Source organism: Sinocyclocheilus rhinocerous, unplaced genomic scaffold, assembly GCF_001515625.1.
Source record: "Sinocyclocheilus rhinocerous isolate Xijiao unplaced genomic scaffold, SAMN03320098_v1.1 scaffold329, whole genome shotgun sequence".
NCBI classification, from domain to species: domain Eukaryota; kingdom Metazoa; phylum Chordata; class Actinopteri; order Cypriniformes; family Cyprinidae; genus Sinocyclocheilus; species Sinocyclocheilus rhinocerous.
In genome coordinates, this window is record NW_015652820.1 from 5,398 (window position 1) to 25,269 (window position 19,872).

At 36.0% G+C, this 19,872-nt stretch overlaps 1 protein-coding gene across 1 annotated transcript in view; it reads left to right on the forward strand.

Annotated features, from left to right (window-relative positions):
* The window catches only part of LOC107715161 (GPI ethanolamine phosphate transferase 2-like), a gene marked incomplete at its 5' end in the record, with an annotated part of 81,969 nt that overhangs the window by 2,487 nt on the left and 59,610 nt on the right, over positions 1 to 19,872 (forward strand). The window contains one exon of the mRNA XM_016521222.1: positions 16,088 to 16,372. Within this exon, the coding sequence (XP_016376708.1) occupies positions 16,088 to 16,372 (285 nt within the window). The remainder of the gene's footprint in view (positions 1 to 16,087; positions 16,373 to 19,872) is intronic.

A 19,872-nucleotide genomic window follows, 5' to 3' on the forward strand; every position in this document is an offset into this window, starting at 1 on the left:
TGTTTTAGCATCACTCGCAGTCTGGTTTTGTTCACATCACATTAAGTATGCCGTCTACTCAAGCTAAACTTTATTCAAGGTTCTGGCTGTAAAGGTCAGTCTGATTCATTCCTAAAGTATTTCACATTTTTAACAGGCAGGTTTTGCTTCAGCTATCGTAATTTCACATCTATATTCAGGCAGGTTTTGGCAGATCCTCGTCAGATTCGAACATGTGCTCCTCCACGTCTATCACTTGCAGTCATAGCGGAAACTGAAGCATTTAACACTTCATAATACTAATTTCTTGGTGCAAAGTGAATTTGTAAGGTGTATGTTATGTGTCCCTAAATTACACGTGAAAGCAGTTTTAACTAGTGATAAGAAAATTAATTATTTAGCAACTTAAATCTCTTTCAGAATCTTCTGGCAGCCTTTTACAGAGACAATGTGTATAGTTTCTTTTTTTCCCAGTATTTCTAATGGAATTTTGATTAAAATAAATTTGTTAAATAAATACATTTAAAAAGTATGTCAGCTAGTGTAAAATAAATGTTTATATACATGTTTATTTATATAAGTAAATGTTTTTTTTTATTTAGCAACTTGTGCTAATTTACTGAATTTTATAATGCATTGTTTTCAATTTGAGCACATAATGTGTGCTATATGATTTTAGTGCAAGTTCATATTATGCCCCTTTTTACAATATGCAATATAAGTCTCTGGTTTCCCCAGAATGTGTCTGTAAAATTTCAGCTCAAAATACCAATCACAGATCATTTATTATATAATTTTGTAAATGCCTATTTTGAGTGGAAGCAGAAACATGCTGTTTTTCGTGCCTGTCTCTTTAAATGTAAATGAGCTGCTGTTCCCCGCCCTCTTTTCCAGAATAGAGCTGCTACATTACACATAAACATAACCTCATAATACACATAAACTAAGTTCTCATTCACACAAGTTTACGTTAAAAACACACGAGTTACAAAAACAGTCGGTTATGTCTGTGAAGGTAAACAGCTGGGAAATAAATCGCATGTTTATTTTAGATCTGTGTGGCAGTAGCAATAAACAGTAAATAAATCAATAAATCCACTGCTCTCGTCTACTCTGAGGCTGGGACTCTAAACAGTGTTCTGTGCTCGTCTGTGCAGCCAAAGACAGAACAGTTAGTATGTTTTGCTCAAACTTTCGCCATGGCATTAGAGCTGGTACACCGTTGTCGCTTGCGAAATCAAAATGACGGCACCGTGGGTGGAAACTTACAGATTAAGGGGCGGTAATATTATAATGAGATCCCTTTGCAACGTCACTAGGAGAGTGAAATCTGACGCGCTCGTTTTCTCAGACTCTTGCAGAAAAAGGCTTCCCAAAACAAAGTTATGGGTTAACCTTTTTCACGTTTCCTTGGTTGGTAGATACACCGGGGACCTGATTATAGCACTTAAAACCTGGAAAAGTCCGATTTTCATGATATGTCACCTTTATGTCGGATTACCTAAAAAATACTGCATTTTTGAAAGAAGTCTCTGCTGCTCACCAAGGCTGCATTTATTTGATAAAAAATACAGTAAAAACAGTAATATTGTGAAATTATTACAATTTTAAATACAATTTCAAATAAAAATGTTTTCTATTTGAATATGTGTTAAAATGTAATTTATTCCTGTGATCAAAGCAGAATTTCCAGCATCATTACTCCAGTCTTCAGTGTCCATGATCCTTCAGAAATCATTCTAATATGCTGATTTGCTGCTCAAGAAACATGTATTATTATCAATGTTGAAAACAGTTGTGCTGCCTAATATTTTTTGGAAATTGTGATTTTATGACGAAGAGAATTCTTTAAAGGTGCTGTATATAGGATTGAACTAGGTATTGCAGTCCAAATTCCAAATATTGGAGAGGGTTATTTTCACCCGGCCCCTCCTCCTCAGACTTGACGCACACGCAGGTTGCCAGATTGACGACACCAACAGGAACTAGCGCACCTTCCTTGACAGCTTCCATGACTGAAATTAAATACGCTGTGTTTTCCGCCAAATGGCAACCTGGGGTGCCGAAATACAATTGGGTAAACTGTCAGTGGGCGGGTTACACAGACCAAAACAGAGACAGACAGACATTCCGACACAGAACACACATTTTCAAAGGAGAATAACTGACTGTAGCATTGTTTTTCAGATAAACAAGTATGTTAACTTAGCATGTTTCTTAAATATCTGCAAACATATTATGTTAATTTTATGCTTTAGTAGAGTCAAAAACTTACATACAGCACCTTTAATGAGAAGAGCAGCATTTATTTAAAACAGAAATCTTTTGTAACATTGTCACTTGTGATCAACACAAGATCTTTCAACACAAGAATCTTACTATATAGACCAAAACATTTGAACGGTACTGTATGTTTCATTTGCCATTACTCATTCAAATATACATTATTTATTTACAGTATATTGCCATTATATCAACCATCGGTCACCTATACTCCCAGTGGGCCTCATTCATGAAACATTCGTAAATATATGAGTAAATTCTGAGTAATTTGCACGTAAAACAGACCTTCACGAAAACTCTCCTCCGGATTCACAAACGCTTCGTAAACTTCCGATTTGATTGTTAAACATGCGTATGTTAATGAATTCCAATCATTCGTAAATAGGGCACGTGTGCACGCTCATTCACAATTAGCATAATCCCCGCCTATGAATTACAGCTACTCAAATTGCGTGTCCAGGAGCGCAGTGGAATATTCTGGTCTGCTTTCTCAGGTTTGGCTCCAGTATATTGCATAAATGCAAAAAATACTAATAGGCCATATGCCTAACAATAAATATTCAATAACGTGTGTCCACCAAAGCGTTTTTAGCCAGCTGAAAAATGTCAGGCGCTCTTCTTAAAACGACCAGCTGGTGGCGCTTGATAACGCTTTGGTGGCACAGCGTTTTTTCAGCTGAGACGCTTTGGTTGCTATGATTTGAAATATCCATGGCAGTAACGTATTACTAGTATCTCATTTTGAAGAATATTACTGAATATAAAAATGCAGTAACCAGCAATATTAACTTTTCTATTGTTGTTCAGTTGTTGTACAAGTAGGATGATTGGTCAGTGTAGTAAGCTATTTGTCCCGCCCATCCTCCATTGATTGGACGGACGGCTGGGTAAAAAGTGACAATGATAAGCACTGCGTTTTACCCGAGCGGCAACCTCCCACTCTCTCTCGTGAAGCCAACAAGGAAGTGACTTAAACTGTAATTCGTCAACTGGCCGCTAGAGGCTGGCTGCAAAAGGGAGTCAATCCCATAGACTCCCCATGTTAAAATGCCCAACTTTACAGCAGAAAAAAACAAAGCTAAACAGTTTATCAACTTTCAGCTACCAAAAAAAAAAAAACAGCAAACGAACTTGTTAAATATTATAATGGCAGTGCATCAAAATTCAGTGTCATCAGTTTGCCAAATTGAACACAGAACGTTTTACGCACCATTTACACGTGGTAAGGAGCAGGTGTACATTTCTTTTGTACCAACCAATTAACATTTTGAAAATATGAACACTTTCATGAATCCGAAAATTTACGTCAGAACAGCTTAACGAACGATTTACACAAAAATTTGTTCTGCTCATGTTTCATGAATGAGGCCCATTGTCGCCATAGAAAAATGTGTGCAACTAGTTTTTGATTAGCTAAAGATTTTAGTGCAATAAACAAGAAACCATGTTTTGTGTGAAGCCAATTTGTAGAACTTTTAAATTGTGCACTAATGCACACTCATAACATATCTGTCTTTCTGGTTGACTGTAAATTTGTGGAAAGATTTTTTTTTTTAGTTGTTCGCTGGCTGAACGATCAGCACCGTGGTATACAACCGCTCCATACAGCTTAGTTTAAATATATTTCTGTTTCATTCTTTTTCTTCCGTCGGCCGATAATAAGGTGAACGGTGGTGAGATGTGAGTTGAGAGTGGAGTTCGGAGGTCTTACAGTGGCGTGAAGGAGGATCAATGTCTGGATTTGAAGGACTGCGGCCTCTCGTCTCATTTACACCCCTCACCCTGCCAACTCATTATGAGCTTAATTAGTCCCTCTCTTCTCTGTAATTAACAATAAAGAGCTTGCCAGCCCTCACGGCAGAGTTCAGATCCAGCCTGGTGCGGTTGGAAATAGCAGGAGAGCCCTTCGGAGACTTCCGGAGTTAATTCCTTCAGCCTTTCAGTTTTGGATTTGGATTTCCACTGTCAACATGAAATCAAAACTGACTCTATTTGCTTTCCTAACACAAATTCCTGTTTTTTTTGTGCCTATTTCATAGTACAGATTATTCCTGTAAAGATGTTTGTTTTATGTATTTCATAATCTGTCATTAATATGTGATAAACAGCATTCCTTTTTGGTAAACAATGTTAACCAGTAGCTATTAAGCACTGTGTTAAAGGGATAGTTCACCCAAAAATGAAAAATCTGTCATTAATTACTCACCCTCATGTCGTTCCAAACCTGTCAGACCTTCGTTCATCTTCGGAACACAAATGAAGATATTTTTGATGAAATCTGAGAGCTTTCTGACCCTGCATAGACAGCAATGTAACTGACACGTTCAAGGTCCAGAAATGTAGTAAAGACATTGTTAAAATAGTCCATGTGACATCATTGATTCAACCGTAATTTTATGAAGCTACGAGAATGCCTTTTTGCTGACCTTTGTTCTTCATAAAATCCACAAAAATATGAATCAGCACAACAGTTTTCATCATTTTGTAATCAGAAATGTTTGCTGAGCAGCAAACAGTGCTTAATTTGTAAATTAATAATTGCCGGATCCAAAACAGCAATTAAAAGCCGCTGTGACCGACACTGAAAATACAACTTAAGTTTTCCCGGAACATTCAATGACGTCACTAAACGGTGATGCCACGATTATAAGAGAGCATCGTTCACAAGTTTCTGCATTAACCTAACCAGGGCAAGCTTCAAACCCTGGGTCAAAAATGGGTTGCCAGGATGATTTTAGGTAAATGTATATCTAAGATACATTAAAATAACAAAATTTGTTTTCATAAAAATAAAATTCAATCATAGGTATAAATATGCGAAAAATATCTGACTTAAGTAACAGTTTTAATTAAACGCGCATCTTTTATTTTACAAAATCACAAATGTTCTGTTGTTATTTTGAGTGTGCAAAAATAAAAGTAAACACTTTGTGCTTTCGAATATCTAATTCTTATCTGTATGACCAAAAATGATGTATTTTATGTTTCAGCTGTTCGATCGTGCCGGCACCTCGCGCGCTCACACACACACACACACACACCACATATTTGCAACTCAAACTTGACATCGCAGTCTGTTCATTATCAAAATAATACAGTCAACCAAAAAAAGGTTACACTGCTCAATTTAAATAGTCTGTGGTATAATTGGTCCACTTGCCAAGCACATTTTTGCACATGTGAAGAGGATATTTCTGTCGATATACGAATGCGCGTGAAGTACAAAGCCTCTACATTATAAGTAATAGTTTCATTCAAATACATTGCGAATATGGAAACATTAGGTTTTGTGCCGAATGAGAGGTACGTGAGCCCAATTAACGCCTGGTACTTTCAGCTTAGCTTTGTTTTGGTTTCTTTATTATATATTTTTATTTCATTCTTGTTCTGTTCTGAATACCGTTACATTTATATGATTTGTTTTGGAGTGAGCTATACTAACGTATAGCAATGTTTATAGTGTTTAAACATTATAATATTTCACTTTATTTGGTATTATTTCTGGTATTATTACACTCTCTCCAAACGTTCTGCTGCTCACAAAACAATAAGAAGTAAGCACCAATCAATGAGAGCGAGTTTGAACTTAAAGGAACACGCCACTATTTTTGAAAATAGGCTCATTTTCCAACTCCCCTAGAGTTAAACAGTTGAGTTTTACCGTTTTCGAATCCGAATCACTTTTAGCTGCAGCTTAGCATAGATCATTGAATCTGATTATACCGTTAGCATCTCGCTCAAAAATGACTGAAGAGTTTCTATATTTTTCCTATTTAAAACTTGACTCTAGTTACATCGTGTACTAAGACCGACGGAAAATGAAAAGTTGTGATTTTCTAGGCCGATATGGCTAGGAACTATACTCTCATTCCGGCGTAATAATCAAGGAACTTTGCTGCCGTACCATGGGTGCAGCAGGCGCAATGATATAACGCAGCACCTGAAAATAGTCCCCAGCTAGGTAATAGGAAAAATATAGAAACTCTTTGGTCATTTTTGAGCGAGATGCTAACGGTCTAATCAGATTCAATGATCTATGCTAAGCTGCAGCTAAAAGTGCTACCGCCAGACCCGGAGATCGGCTGAATGGATTAGAAAATGGTAAAACTCAACTGTTTAACTCTAGGGGAGTTGGAAAATATTATTTATACTAATAATACTATTTTCAAAAATAGTGGCGTGTTCCTTTAAGAAAGCTGACTGGTCACGGTCAAAAATATGTTGAGGACCAATCCATAACCTCCAAATAGCCACATAAACCTGCGCTCGCTCTCATATGCACGTCACGATCTAATGCCGGATCCTTAAAAACAATTATCGGCACGCAAAAATCCAAAATCTCACATTTTCCGGAACAGGATCCGGTAGGATCTGGCTAAAATTAAGCACTGGCAGCAAATCTGCATATTAGAATGATTTCTGAAGGATCATGTGACACTGAAGACTGGAGTAATGATGCTGAAAATTCACAGGAATAAATTAAAATGTTAAATATATTCGAATAGAACAGAGTTATTGTAAATTGTAATAATATTTCACAATATTACAGATTTTTCTATATTTTTATTCAAATGATTGCAGCCTTAGTGAGCAGAAGAGATTTGATACAGTATGTTAATATGAGCAGTCATATGTTAATGCACTCATGGTTGTGACATCATAACCATTATTTTACAGCTTAGACCTTGAGAGAAAGTTTTGCTTTTTGCAACATTTGCCTTTTCAAAGTTAGGTTGATGGGTTTGTTTATGTTTAGAGGACTGTGGCGCGACAAACTCTACACTGCAAGCACGTAATTCAGCTACTCTTGCGGTGTAGATGCGGTATTAGACTGTCAGCACGCTAAAACCTTCTCTGAGAAGATGCATCTCTAAATTCATCCCTTTAAAGCTGTGCTGCTACAGCCATCAAAACAGCGCTTTTGAAACAAATTCACCACCTTCAAGAATAAACACAATTACTGTCAGACTTCAAATCGCCTGTCGTGAGCGATGTTCCCGTTATTATGCACAATCCATAGCTCTCAGTTTATTTGCAAAGACTATGATAGTTATGTGCAATGGAAGATTATAGTTATTTATTTGTTATAGTTATTTAGCCTGTTTATTTGTTTAGTATCTGTCAGATACCGTATTTAATGTGCAATTGATGGCATATGCTACTGTTCAAAAGTTTGGGGTCAGTAAGATTTATTTATTTATTCTTTATTTCTTTCTTTTTTTGAAATTAATGCTTTCATTCAACAAGAACATATTAAACTGAAGTGACAATAAAGATGTTTATAATGTTACAAAAGATGTATTTTACAAATTAATGCTGTTCTTTTGAACTTTCTAGAATCAAAGGATCCTGAAAAAAGTAACGCAGTTTCCACAAAATATTAGTATTATATATTCAAGACTGGAGTAATGGCTGCAAAAAATTCAGGTTTGCATCACAGGAATAAATTACATTTTAAAATAAATTCAAATAGAGAGCAGTTATTTTAAATTGTGATTATATTTTGCGATATTACTGTTTTTACTGTATTTTGGATAAATTAAATGGCGCTTTGCATTTGAAAATATACAGTTATGGTCTATATTAAGACCTTAGGATCTGATACAACAGAAAATACAATTCACTTGACCGCAGCAAATAAACATCTTTTCCAATCCTCTATGAGGAAATGAGACCAGGGTTTCTCCATCTCGTATGACCCACTGGATGCCCTCAAACCTTCTGACATTCTCCAGGCCCACATCCTAGTGGACACTGTGTCCTTTAGATCTCATTGACCGGATGAGGTATTGACTGTTTGAAGACTGTAGTACTTCAATAATCGATTGCACTTAGCAAATACAACTGTTGAACTGTGGCAGGAAAAGGTCTTTAGCTCACACGCACATATAGAATGCATCAAATGTGGTGATTTCATAAATTCTGCAAGCCTGACAAAAAGGTATCGCAACCGCAGATGAACAGTGTTATAATATGTTTCCTCCATAAAGCTTTGAAAAATAAGTGCTGGTTTTAAATGAATCTTTATGAAGAGTGACTGATGTTAACATGCTTATGAAGATAAATGTTTTGGTAACACTTTACAGTAAGGTCCCATTAGTTAACAGTAGTTAATGCATTAACTAAAATGAACTAATAATGAGCAATTCATTTGTTACAGTATTTATTAACATGACTTAATAAAAATATAACTGTTGATTGTTAGTTCATGTTAGCTCAGGTCCATTAACAGATTTTGATTTTAATAATGTATTGGTAAATGTTGAAATTAATGTTTAGATTTTTTTAAATAGTTTGTGTTAAATAATGTAGTTAATGTCAACAAATGAAGCCTTCAGATGCAAGTGTGCATGTTTTTTTTTTTTTTAAGTCTATATTTCCCCAACGGAATGTGTTTCTTTGTTATTCAAGGTACTAGATTCTTTGTAAAGTCTACTTGTGTAAAGTCGTCTTCTCTTGAGGTTAAGCGCATGAAATAACATCATTTAGATTCCATTGACGCCTGTAAGACTCTGCGTGTCTTCTGAGGGCTGATTCCACATAAATTAATAGCAAAGCGTCTCCCCAGAGTCAAACCAACAACAAATACACATCTAAAATGAAACTTTTCAAATGACTTTTCAAAGGTTTCATGGTGTAAATGGGGCGGCTGTTGTTCAGGGTGATAAAACCAAATTCATTCATTCGACCGCTGAAGGCCTGCAATTAAAAGCAACATGAAAATTGTTTGCAAAGCATATAATGCGAAGTATTTCAAAGTGGAACAAGATGTTCAACAAGAAAAAAAAATGGGCTGGATTTTGTTATGGTTCTCAGTATGTTTTGCTTCAGGAGTCATATGAAATCGAACATTGAGATTTATTAATAATACAGATTTTTTTATGGAAGAGGTCATATCGTGCAGTATGTCTGTGTGTGTGTGTATGTATAAGAATTGATTTTATTATGTATTATATGACATATATTTAATATAATATAATTTTTATAATATATAGGCATAGTACATTAAATAATATTCAATATAACATAATTAGATAGATAGATAGATAGATAGATAGATAGATAGATAGATAGATATAGATTGATTGATTGATTGATTGATTGGTTGGTTGGTACCTTTTTTTGTTGCAATCAAAAACACAAATTGCTAACAAGACTATAGCGTTGCTGACTGCGAGGATGTGAGTTTACATGCTTGATGAATCGAACAGCCGATTTGCCAACTTTACCCAGCAAGCTGGCAAAAAGGTCTACACCATAATGAAGTGCACCAATTAGCTTTAGTCGCGGTGTTGGACAAAAGGTCAAAATAAACGAGGAGAAGTGTTTTGAAAAAGTACCACAATAGCTGTTACTTTCAGAACAGCATTAGAGGACTCCAGAGGTTGCCAAAAACAGTAGGTAATTTGCTCTGTAATTTTTACACAGGCTGTGTGAGGAAATACACAGACGTGTTCAATTTGGACGGCATTGAAATCACAAAGTGCAGCTGAGAAACAAATTGACCTGACCTCCTCTGAGAGAACTAGTCCTGTCCTAATAGGGCAGAGAGGGGTGGAAATGAGCATGATGTCGTCATCTGAAAACAAAAGTCATTTCACAAACAGAGTTCGCTAATAAAGCCTTGGTAAATATCAAAACAAACATCTTTGCCACTGTCATGTTATAACAATGAAAAATACTTTTACAGCGTTTATTCTACTTTTTTTTTGTTCAAATAAATTCTGTTTCAAATAAATTCTGTACATTTGAACTTTCTATTCATCAAAGAATGCTGAAAGTAAGGAAAGTATAACAGTTTCATCAAAAATAAGAAGCAGAACAACTGTTTTTCAACATTGATATTAAGAAATGTTTCTTGAGCAGCAAATCAGCATATTAGAATGATTTCTGAAGGATCATGTGACACTGAAGACTGGAGTAATGAGGCTAAAAATTCAGCTTTGCATCACAGGAAAAAAATACATTTTTAAAATATACTCAAATAGAAAACAGTTATGTTCAATTGTAATAATATTTCACAGTTTTGCTGTTTTTACAGTATTTTTAATCAAATAAATGCAGCCTTGGTGAGCAGAAGAGACTTCTGTCAAAAACATTACGACCTCAAACGTTTGAACAGTAGTGTATGTTAATACAATTTTATAATTTCAAGTTGCATAAATTACATCGATGTAAGAATGAACATGAACTAAAAATGATCAGTAGTATACTTATAAGTTAACATTAAGTTTTTGCTGTTCATTGTTAGTTCATGGCACCTAATACCAGAAACAAGCATTATGAAAGAAAATATGGTCAATTATGATTTCATGCTGACTTTAAGCATATTACTGCTTTCCATTTTCTGTCTCAGCAAAATATCAGATTGCGGCCTTATTATTTTTTCATCCTGTTTTCCGGCCTCCCATTGTTCACTTATTCTTTTGGCCCTTTATGCTAAATCTAGTTCCCACAAAGCTTTTATCTCAGATGATCGGCAGTTTGTGTCTTTTCTCTGTTAAATATTAACGTGGCGTTTCTGACCCTCTGATTTCAAGTTCTGAGAGAAAAGTTTTTTTGTTTTTTTATGTGACTTCTTCAAACATCGCTCACAGCGCAAATGTAACGTCCCGCAGAGATGTCAACGAAGACAGCCGTGAGCGAGTGAACCGGATGGGGGACAAGAAAAGAGCAGTGCGTTTCAAAGCGAGCATTTGACTGTCGGTGCATTGTTGGGAGTCGGAGGCAAGGACACGTCAGCGTGTGTTCTTTTTTGAAGCCCTGCTCTCCTGCTTTTATCAGAAATCTCTCAGAGTGTGAGATATCTGCATTCACTTCTTGGCTGTCATTGCGATCGACTGTTTTTTGCAATGAAAAAAGCTGATTGTGCATTAGCAAGAGGCTTCCTGACAGCAGTGGACAGGTTTTCTCCATTAAATAACCTCTAAATTCCATGTGAGTCTTTCTTTAGGGTTGTTTATGAATATGTGTCCTGGTGTCAAGCTGCAGACAAAAACCCATCATTAATTTTCCATAAGCCTTGTTGATGTGCGACCCACGCTGACCACCCTTCTGATGAAAAGTGTGCGTTTATGTGAGATTACAGTTGTTTATGTACAACCCCAATTCCAGAGAAGTTGGGACATTTTGTAAATGACATTTTGCAATAAAATCAAGAATCTGTGATTTGTTCATTCTCTTTAACTTTTATTTAAAGGGGTCATATGATGCGATTTCAAGTTTTCCTTTCTCTTTGGAGTGTTACAAGCCGTTCGTGAATAGATAAGATCCCTAAAGTTGCAAAGACTAAAGTCTCAAACCCAAAGAGATATTCTTTATAAAAGTTAAGACTTGTTCACGCCCTCCTAAAACGCCTCATTCAAACATGCTCCCACATGTCTACGTCACTGTGTGGAAAGATTTGCATAACACGACATATATTTAATATAATATAATTTTTATAATATATAGGCATAGTACATTAAATAATATTCAATATAACATGATAGATAGATAGATAGATAGATAGATATAGATTGATTGATTGATTGATTGATTGGTTGGTTGGTACCTTTTTTTGTTGCAATCAAAAACACAAATTGCTAACAAGACTATAGCGTTGCTGACTGCGAGGATGTGAGTTTACATGCTTGATGAATCGAACAGCCGATTTGCCAACTTTACCCAGCAAGCTGGCAAAAAGGTCTACACCATAATGAAGTGCACCAATTAGCTTTAGTCGCGGTGTTGGACAAAAGGTCAAAATAAACGAGGAGAAGTGTTTTGAAAAAGTACCACAATAGCTGTTACTTTCAGAACAGCATTAGAGGACTCCAGAGGTTGCCAAAAACAGTAGGTAATTTGCTCTGTAATTTTTACACAGGCTGTGTGAGGAAATACACAGACGTGTTCAATTTGGACGGCATTGAAATCACAAAGTGCAGCTGAGAAACAAATTGACCTGACCTCCTCTGAGAGAACTAGTCCTGTCCTAATAGGGCAGAGAGGGGTGGAAATGAGCATGATGTCGTCATCTGAAAACAAAAGTCATTTCACAAACAGAGTTCGCTAATAAAGCCTTGGTAAATATCAAAACAAACATCTTTGCCACTGTCATGTTATAACAATGAAAAATACTTTTACAGCGTTTATTCTACTTTTTTTTTGTTCAAATAAATTCTGTTTCAAATAAATTCTGTACATTTGAACTTTCTATTCATCAAAGAATGCTGAAAGTAAGGAAAGTATAACAGTTTCATCAAAAATAAGAAGCAGAACAACTGTTTTTCAACATTGATATTAAGAAATGTTTCTTGAGCAGCAAATCAGCATATTAGAATGATTTCTGAAGGATCATGTGACACTGAAGACTGGAGTAATGAGGCTAAAAATTCAGCTTTGCATCACAGGAAAAAAATACATTTTTAAAATATACTCAAATAGAAAACAGTTATGTTCAATTGTAATAATATTTCACAGTTTTGCTGTTTTTACAGTATTTTTAATCAAATAAATGCAGCCTTGGTGAGCAGAAGAGACTTCTGTCAAAAACATTACGACCTCAAACGTTTGAACAGTAGTGTATGTTAATACAATTTTATAATTTCAAGTTGCATAAATTACATCGATGTAAGAATGAACATGAACTAAAAATGATCAGTAGTATACTTATAAGTTAACATTAAGTTTTTGCTGTTCATTGTTAGTTCATGGCACCTAATACCAGAAACAAGCATTATGAAAGAAAATATGGTCAATTATGATTTCATGCTGACTTTAAGCATATTACTGCTTTCCATTTTCTGTCTCAGCAAAATATCAGATTGCGGCCTTATTATTTTTTCATCCTGTTTTCCGGCCTCCCATTGTTCACTTATTCTTTTGGCCCTTTATGCTAAATCTAGTTCCCACAAAGCTTTTATCTCAGATGATCGGCAGTTTGTGTCTTTTCTCTGTTAAATATTAACGTGGCGTTTCTGACCCTCTGATTTCAAGTTCTGAGAGAAAAGTTTTTTTGTTTTTTTATGTGACTTCTTCAAACATCGCTCACAGCGCAAATGTAACGTCCCGCAGAGATGTCAACGAAGACAGCCGTGAGCGAGTGAACCGGATGGGGGACAAGAAAAGAGCAGTGCGTTTCAAAGCGAGCATTTGACTGTCGGTGCATTGTTGGGAGTCGGAGGCAAGGACACGTCAGCGTGTGTTCTTTTTTGAAGCCCTGCTCTCCTGCTTTTATCAGAAATCTCTCAGAGTGTGAGATATCTGCATTCACTTCTTGGCTGTCATTGCGATCGACTGTTTTTTGCAATGAAAAAAGCTGATTGTGCATTAGCAAGAGGCTTCCTGACAGCAGTGGACAGGTTTTCTCCATTAAATAACCTCTAAATTCCATGTGAGTCTTTCTTTAGGGTTGTTTATGAATATGTGTCCTGGTGTCAAGCTGCAGACAAAAACCCATCATTAATTTTCCATAAGCCTTGTTGATGTGCGACCCACGCTGACCACCCTTCTGATGAAAAGTGTGCGTTTATGTGAGATTACAGTTGTTTATGTACAACCCCAATTCCAGAGAAGTTGGGACATTTTGTAAATGACATTTTGCAATAAAATCAAGAATCTGTGATTTGTTCATTCTCTTTAACTTTTATTTAAAGGGGTCATATGATGCGATTTCAAGTTTTCCTTTCTCTTTGGAGTGTTATAAGCCGTTCGTGAATAGATAAGATCCCTAAAGTTGCAAAGACTAAAGTCTCAAACCCAAAGAGATATTCTTTATAAAAGTTAAGACTTGTTCACGCCCTCCTAAAACGCCTCATTCAAACATGCTCCCACATGTCTACGTCACTGTGTGGAAAGATTTGCATAACACCGGAATTCAGTTCCCCTATTTCCCCTTTGGCGTGCATGCTGACCACAGTCTATGATGTTGACAAATAATGCTGACTCACAGCCTGTAAGTACATTTTCATATTTAAAGGATTTGCCAATTGTCTTGATCTAATAACCATGGACTTCCCATGAAAGACATCATCTTGATAGCAGTATATATGTCTGTACAATCCCAATATATGCTTCCATGTCAATAGTACCTTCCCACATATGGCAGTCACCCATGCCGTTTGCTCTGCTGCACCCCCGTACCATAACAGACGTTTGCTTTTGCTTCTGTCGCTAATGAAAGTCTGGATGGTCCCTTTGGTCTTTGGGATTGAGAATTCGAAATCCATTTTTCCCGGAAACAAGTTGAAATGTGGATTTCTGAAGTACTCCTGAGCCCATGTGGCTATATTTAACACTGCAGCATGACGGGTTCTTATGCAATGCCATCTGAGGGCTCAAAGGTCAAGCACATTCAACTGAAGTTTCCTGCCTTGCCCTACATGTACTGTGATTTCTCTGGATACCCTGAATCTTTTCACAATTTTATGTATGGTACTTGGTGAAAGACCTAAATTCTTTGCAATTTTGCATTGCGAAATGTGATTTTTGACTTGTTTGACACTTCTGCATTAGTCCAATACAGTTGTGTTTGAGAAGGATTAGGTGTGTATTGTATTAACATGCATCCTGGGTGGGATGTACAGCAGTGACATAGTCAGGATTGGGTTGGAACAAATGTTGTAAGTAATAAATAAAAAAATCACCCAATGAAAAACCTGAGTTTGTTACTAATCTAAACATTTAGGTGGCTTGCATCCTATAAATTATCCTGTTATCTTTGTGTATAAAGTTTTTTTAAGTGTTGTTGACTCATATGTTGTTGTTGACTACACACACACACACACACACACACAAACACACACACTGCTGTTTAAAGGTTTCTTATGCTCATCAAGGTTGCATTTATTTGATCAAAAATACAGAAAAAACAGTAATATTGTGAAATATTATTGCAATTTACAATAATAATTTTATATTTTAATATACTTTAAAGTATAATTTATTCCTGTGATGCAGAGCTGAATTTTCATCAACCATTTCTACAGTCTTCAGTGTCACATGATCCTTCAGAAATCATTCTAATATGCAGATTTTTCTTCAGTGTCACATGATCCTTCAGAAATCATTCTAATATGCTGATTTTTTTGTCAATGTTAAAAACAATTGTGCTGCTTAATATTTTTTGGAACCTATGCCACTAGGATGCTTTGAAGAATAAAAATTTAAAAGAAAAGTATTTATTTAAAATAGAAATCTTCTGAAACAATATACACACACCACTGTTCAATAGTTTGAGTTCAGAATTTTTATTTTTTTATTTTTTTTAAAGAAATAGAATTCATTCTTTCATTTAATTCATTTAACAACAATGTGTTAATTGATAAAAAGTGAAAGTAAAGACTTCTATTTTGAATAAATGCTATTCTTTAACTTTTTGTACTTTTATATGTATACTTTCCAATGGCATCCAATCAAAAGTATTCACTGAGAAGCTGTAAAGTGCTGACTTAGCCAGTGATCCCCATTTCTCCAAAACCCTGCCCTCCAAAGACATCAACCAATCCAATGTCTGCAAAACCAGACATGCAAAATGATTGACAGACAGAGAGCATTTCTGATTGGCTTAAAACTTTCAGATTCTTTTTTGCTGATTACAGGGCCTTGTGTTGACACAGAGATGTGTGTGATTTCTCAGGACACCTATTTCAGTGATATCTGCCATTTTATGAGCGTTATTCCCGGAAAATCAGTTACAGCAGCTTTAATACCAGGTGTAAAAACTACTATCGGTCTCGAATGGCCGTTTGTGAAGGCATCACCCGAGACAGATGTTAATACAAGCGGTAAACAGAGCCCTTGTGTGTGCGTGTGTGCAGTTGAAACACTCTCTCTCGTTCTCCAGGTGCTGTTTTTGCTCTTGTTGGCCATGCCGGAGGCGTTGAGCAGGGAGGCAGTTGTGGACGTCCCGCTGGCATCATCTCTGCTCTCTCTGCCCTTCTACCTGCTGTGTCTGTTCGGCTCGGCCCTTCACGTGCTGGTCTGCACCTCCGCCGGGGGCCCCTGCTACCTCTGCTCTCTCCCTTGGGTCCTAGTGTTCACAGTCATCCTCTTGTCCTCCGCCTTCACATGTGCTCTGGTTAGTATGGTGGCAAGGAGGATGCCGACCAGCAATAAGACCCCTACTAAGGTGAGTGAAAAGGTTTCTGCACCATGATGTAAAATCCATACATTCAGTCCATAATTCATAATAACGCTTCCTCCAGTGAAAACGTACATCCCCTTTTGTCCTCTCACATCAAAATCCACCCACATCTTTGTTTAGAGCTGTTTTGGACTGTTTTTGCTTGTAAACAGTGCTTGGTCTGTACATATTTCTCTCCTGATTCAGATGAAACAACTTTTTCACTGGTGAAAGCAATATTATGGATTATGGGCTCATATTTTAGCCGGAAGCAACAGTTAAATGTTAAAAACCTCTTAGTGATGGATTCATGTCACTGTTGAAATCAACAGTGTCCAGTAAATAAATCATGAGAATAAATAGGGCATTTTTTACTATTATTATTGAACTATTATTCGTTAAAAAAATGTTGCCCCTTGTCTTCCATTGGTGGGACAAACAAACAAAGCAATGTTTTGCCATCGTGTTTACGCTTTTCGTGGAAGTCAACCTGTGAATGTGTGTCTTGTAGTCGTCTCTGCACATTAGGCTGTGGTGGGAGAAAGTTTTTGAACATCAGAAGCATCACACACAGCAGCTTTATGTCTCTGGAGGGCCAAGCAGAGTTTCAGATTTTCCATTTTGCTCTAAACACCAAAAACAAACCCTGATTGAAGTTTTATCCTTGGCAGTTTATTTAAGGGCGAGTAGAGAAAGCTCTCTAGTTGCTTTAGACACAGGCTTTGCTGTAAACGCAATGTCCTTTACTTGTTTAAAGGTCACGTGTGAACAGGAGCTGTTGTCAAAAGACGGCTTTGACAGTAAGCTCGCTTAAGTTGCTTTACAACGATTTGTATCGTGAAAAGCGCTATACAAATAAACTTGAATTGAATTGAATTAAGAAGTAAAAAAAATTAAAAAATAATAATAATTACACTATTAGAAGTTTGAGGTTGGTAAGATTTGAAATTTGACAGTCTTCTCACTAGAGCTTAATTATTTGAACAAATATACTGTAAAAACTGTTTTCTATTTGAATATATTTAAAAATGTAGTTTATTTCTGTGAGGCAAAGCTGTATTTTCAGCATCATTACTCCAGTCTTCAGTGTCACATGATCTTTCAGAAATCATTCTAATATGCTGATTTGCTGCTCAAGAAACATTTCTTATTATTATCTATGTTGTGCTGCTTTCCAGGATACTTTGATTAATAGAAAGAAAAATGTATATGTATTGTAAAAAAATTCAATGATTTTTCTAGATATAGAAATAACACTTTAAATTATATCCCTCTTATATCCAGGTTTTGATTCTTAAATAAAATTGGCAGTTGTTGAAGGTATTACACCCCGTGTCTAGTTGCACGATAAGGGGCGTAATAGTGGTGGATTCCCGAAAAAAAAGAAAGAAATCACTCCGGTCGAGGATCAAACAGGAACACATTTAAATAAGGAAAACTGCTACATTTGTTAGAGACTGTGGGGTAAGATGAAGAGTATGTCTTCGGGGTGGCCACAGGCCAAAATAACAAAAGGAGGAAAGGAAACTTGAAAAGAAAAATAAAGAAATTAAATGACCTAATCGAACAATAAAATAAGTAAGGGATAATGTACATCCTGCCAGATGTTATCACAGAATAACTCCCAACAGGGTGATCAGGACCCCGCTTATTACACGGTTACTTGCCAAATAAATAAATAGTTGAAATTAGGGCTGCACGATTAATCGAATGCGATTGTCATGCGCAAGTTGTTAGTAATGCCGGTTCTGTATTCAGCAGGAAATCATCCTTTAAGAAAGCAGTTGCTTGCAAGCGGCAAACTAGACTGACATTTAAGGGATACGGTGCAGTCATAGTACTTATTACACGTCATTTCACCACAGAAATAAGCATGGCGATAAAAGATATTTAAGATGAAACTGTAACCAGTTTGTTAGTTATCTTATAATCCATTACAATGAACAGAACAATCATCGCAAATGGCAGCAGCTGCATTTATATGAATCAAGAGAGAGCGAGTCTACGATACCAGGATGACATAATTAAAAAAATTGTAGACATAATATTGATTTGAGTTTTAATATTTTATTAGCCAACCAAATGCAAAGCTTCCATGAAGAAAAACTGTTCTTAGCAAGCATATAGTGTGGACTTCAGTTACCCGGATGAGCCTGTTATTAGCTTTTTCAGGTTGTTATCGAGGAATAACATATCTCGGAATGGCGAGATTGACCAATCAAAATCAAGTATTCCCCAGAGCTGTTTAATAATGTACAGCAAACTTAGCTCATTTTAAAGCATTTTTGTCTTATTTTAAATAATTGTAAATTATCTTGAGGCCCCAGGTAAGAGATTTTAATAATATCAGCATCCTTCTTTGATGACTTTGCGTTTATAAGAGAAACACAAGTTATGAAAAAATATTTAAATGAATGGATTCAAATACAGTAGCAGTAGAGATATTCATAAAGCATCTTTAAACAGTTTTATTTGGTTTGTTACTTTAACTACCAAACAATCAGCAGGTGTTTAGGCAGTAATGTTAAAAAATAAATCTAAACCCAGTTTAATCCAGCAGTCAGACATCACAGCTGCCAAAGCTTATATATACTGCCATTTTAAGTCATTAAGAAGAAAATGATTTATAGCCCATTATTGACAGTTTTCAATAATAATGCATTTACACCAAGAAATCCAAATCCAAAATCTAAGACAATCTAGGGTGTTATCGAACTTTTGGAGGAAACTGTAAAAAGTCTTATGTAAGAGGCAATCTTAAACACATTTCTTTGTTAGTTTAAGATTGAACAGCTGTTTTGGCCTCCATGATGAATGTGAGATGAGAATATGACCATCATATCAGCCTATTCTTGCATCACGGGATAGAAATGTCATCATTAAATATCGGTGAAGTTTATAGCACTAGTAGAGTCATTCTCATTCAAAAAACATTCTGGGTCATGTTTCATCCACAAAATCATAAGAAAGGAAGAAGTTGTGTTGGGCTCACAGAGTCTTCTCGCTTCATAAAAACTCCTCTTAATAATGCATATCTGCTTTTGGCCTCCTCAAACAGCAGAGACACAGGGAAAGTGTTCAGGGATAAAAAAAGGATTTGCTCCAGAGTTAATGAGATAAGAAGAGGACACCTCTTTTAATTACCTCTTTACAGGAAAAAAAGATCTCCCTCTCTCTCTCTTTCTGTGGCACGCGGGAGAAAATTGCTGACAGTCAGAGGTGAGAACAAACAGAATGATCATTAGAGAGAGAGCGGTGTGGCAGAGGAGAAGAGAAATAAGACGAGCCGAGTGAAAGTTTTGCAGCATCACTCCTCGATTCCCAGTCGAGTCCTTTTTTGCTTTTGTTGATTGTATAATAAATAAAAAGAAAACAAATAGATAGAATACAAAAAGATTAGAAAAGCTAGTGTTAATTATTATAAAAAAAAAAAAAAAAAAGAATAGAATTAGAATAGAGAGTGCTAGAGTTAGAGGGTCAAATAAAGATGGAACAGATGTGTTTTA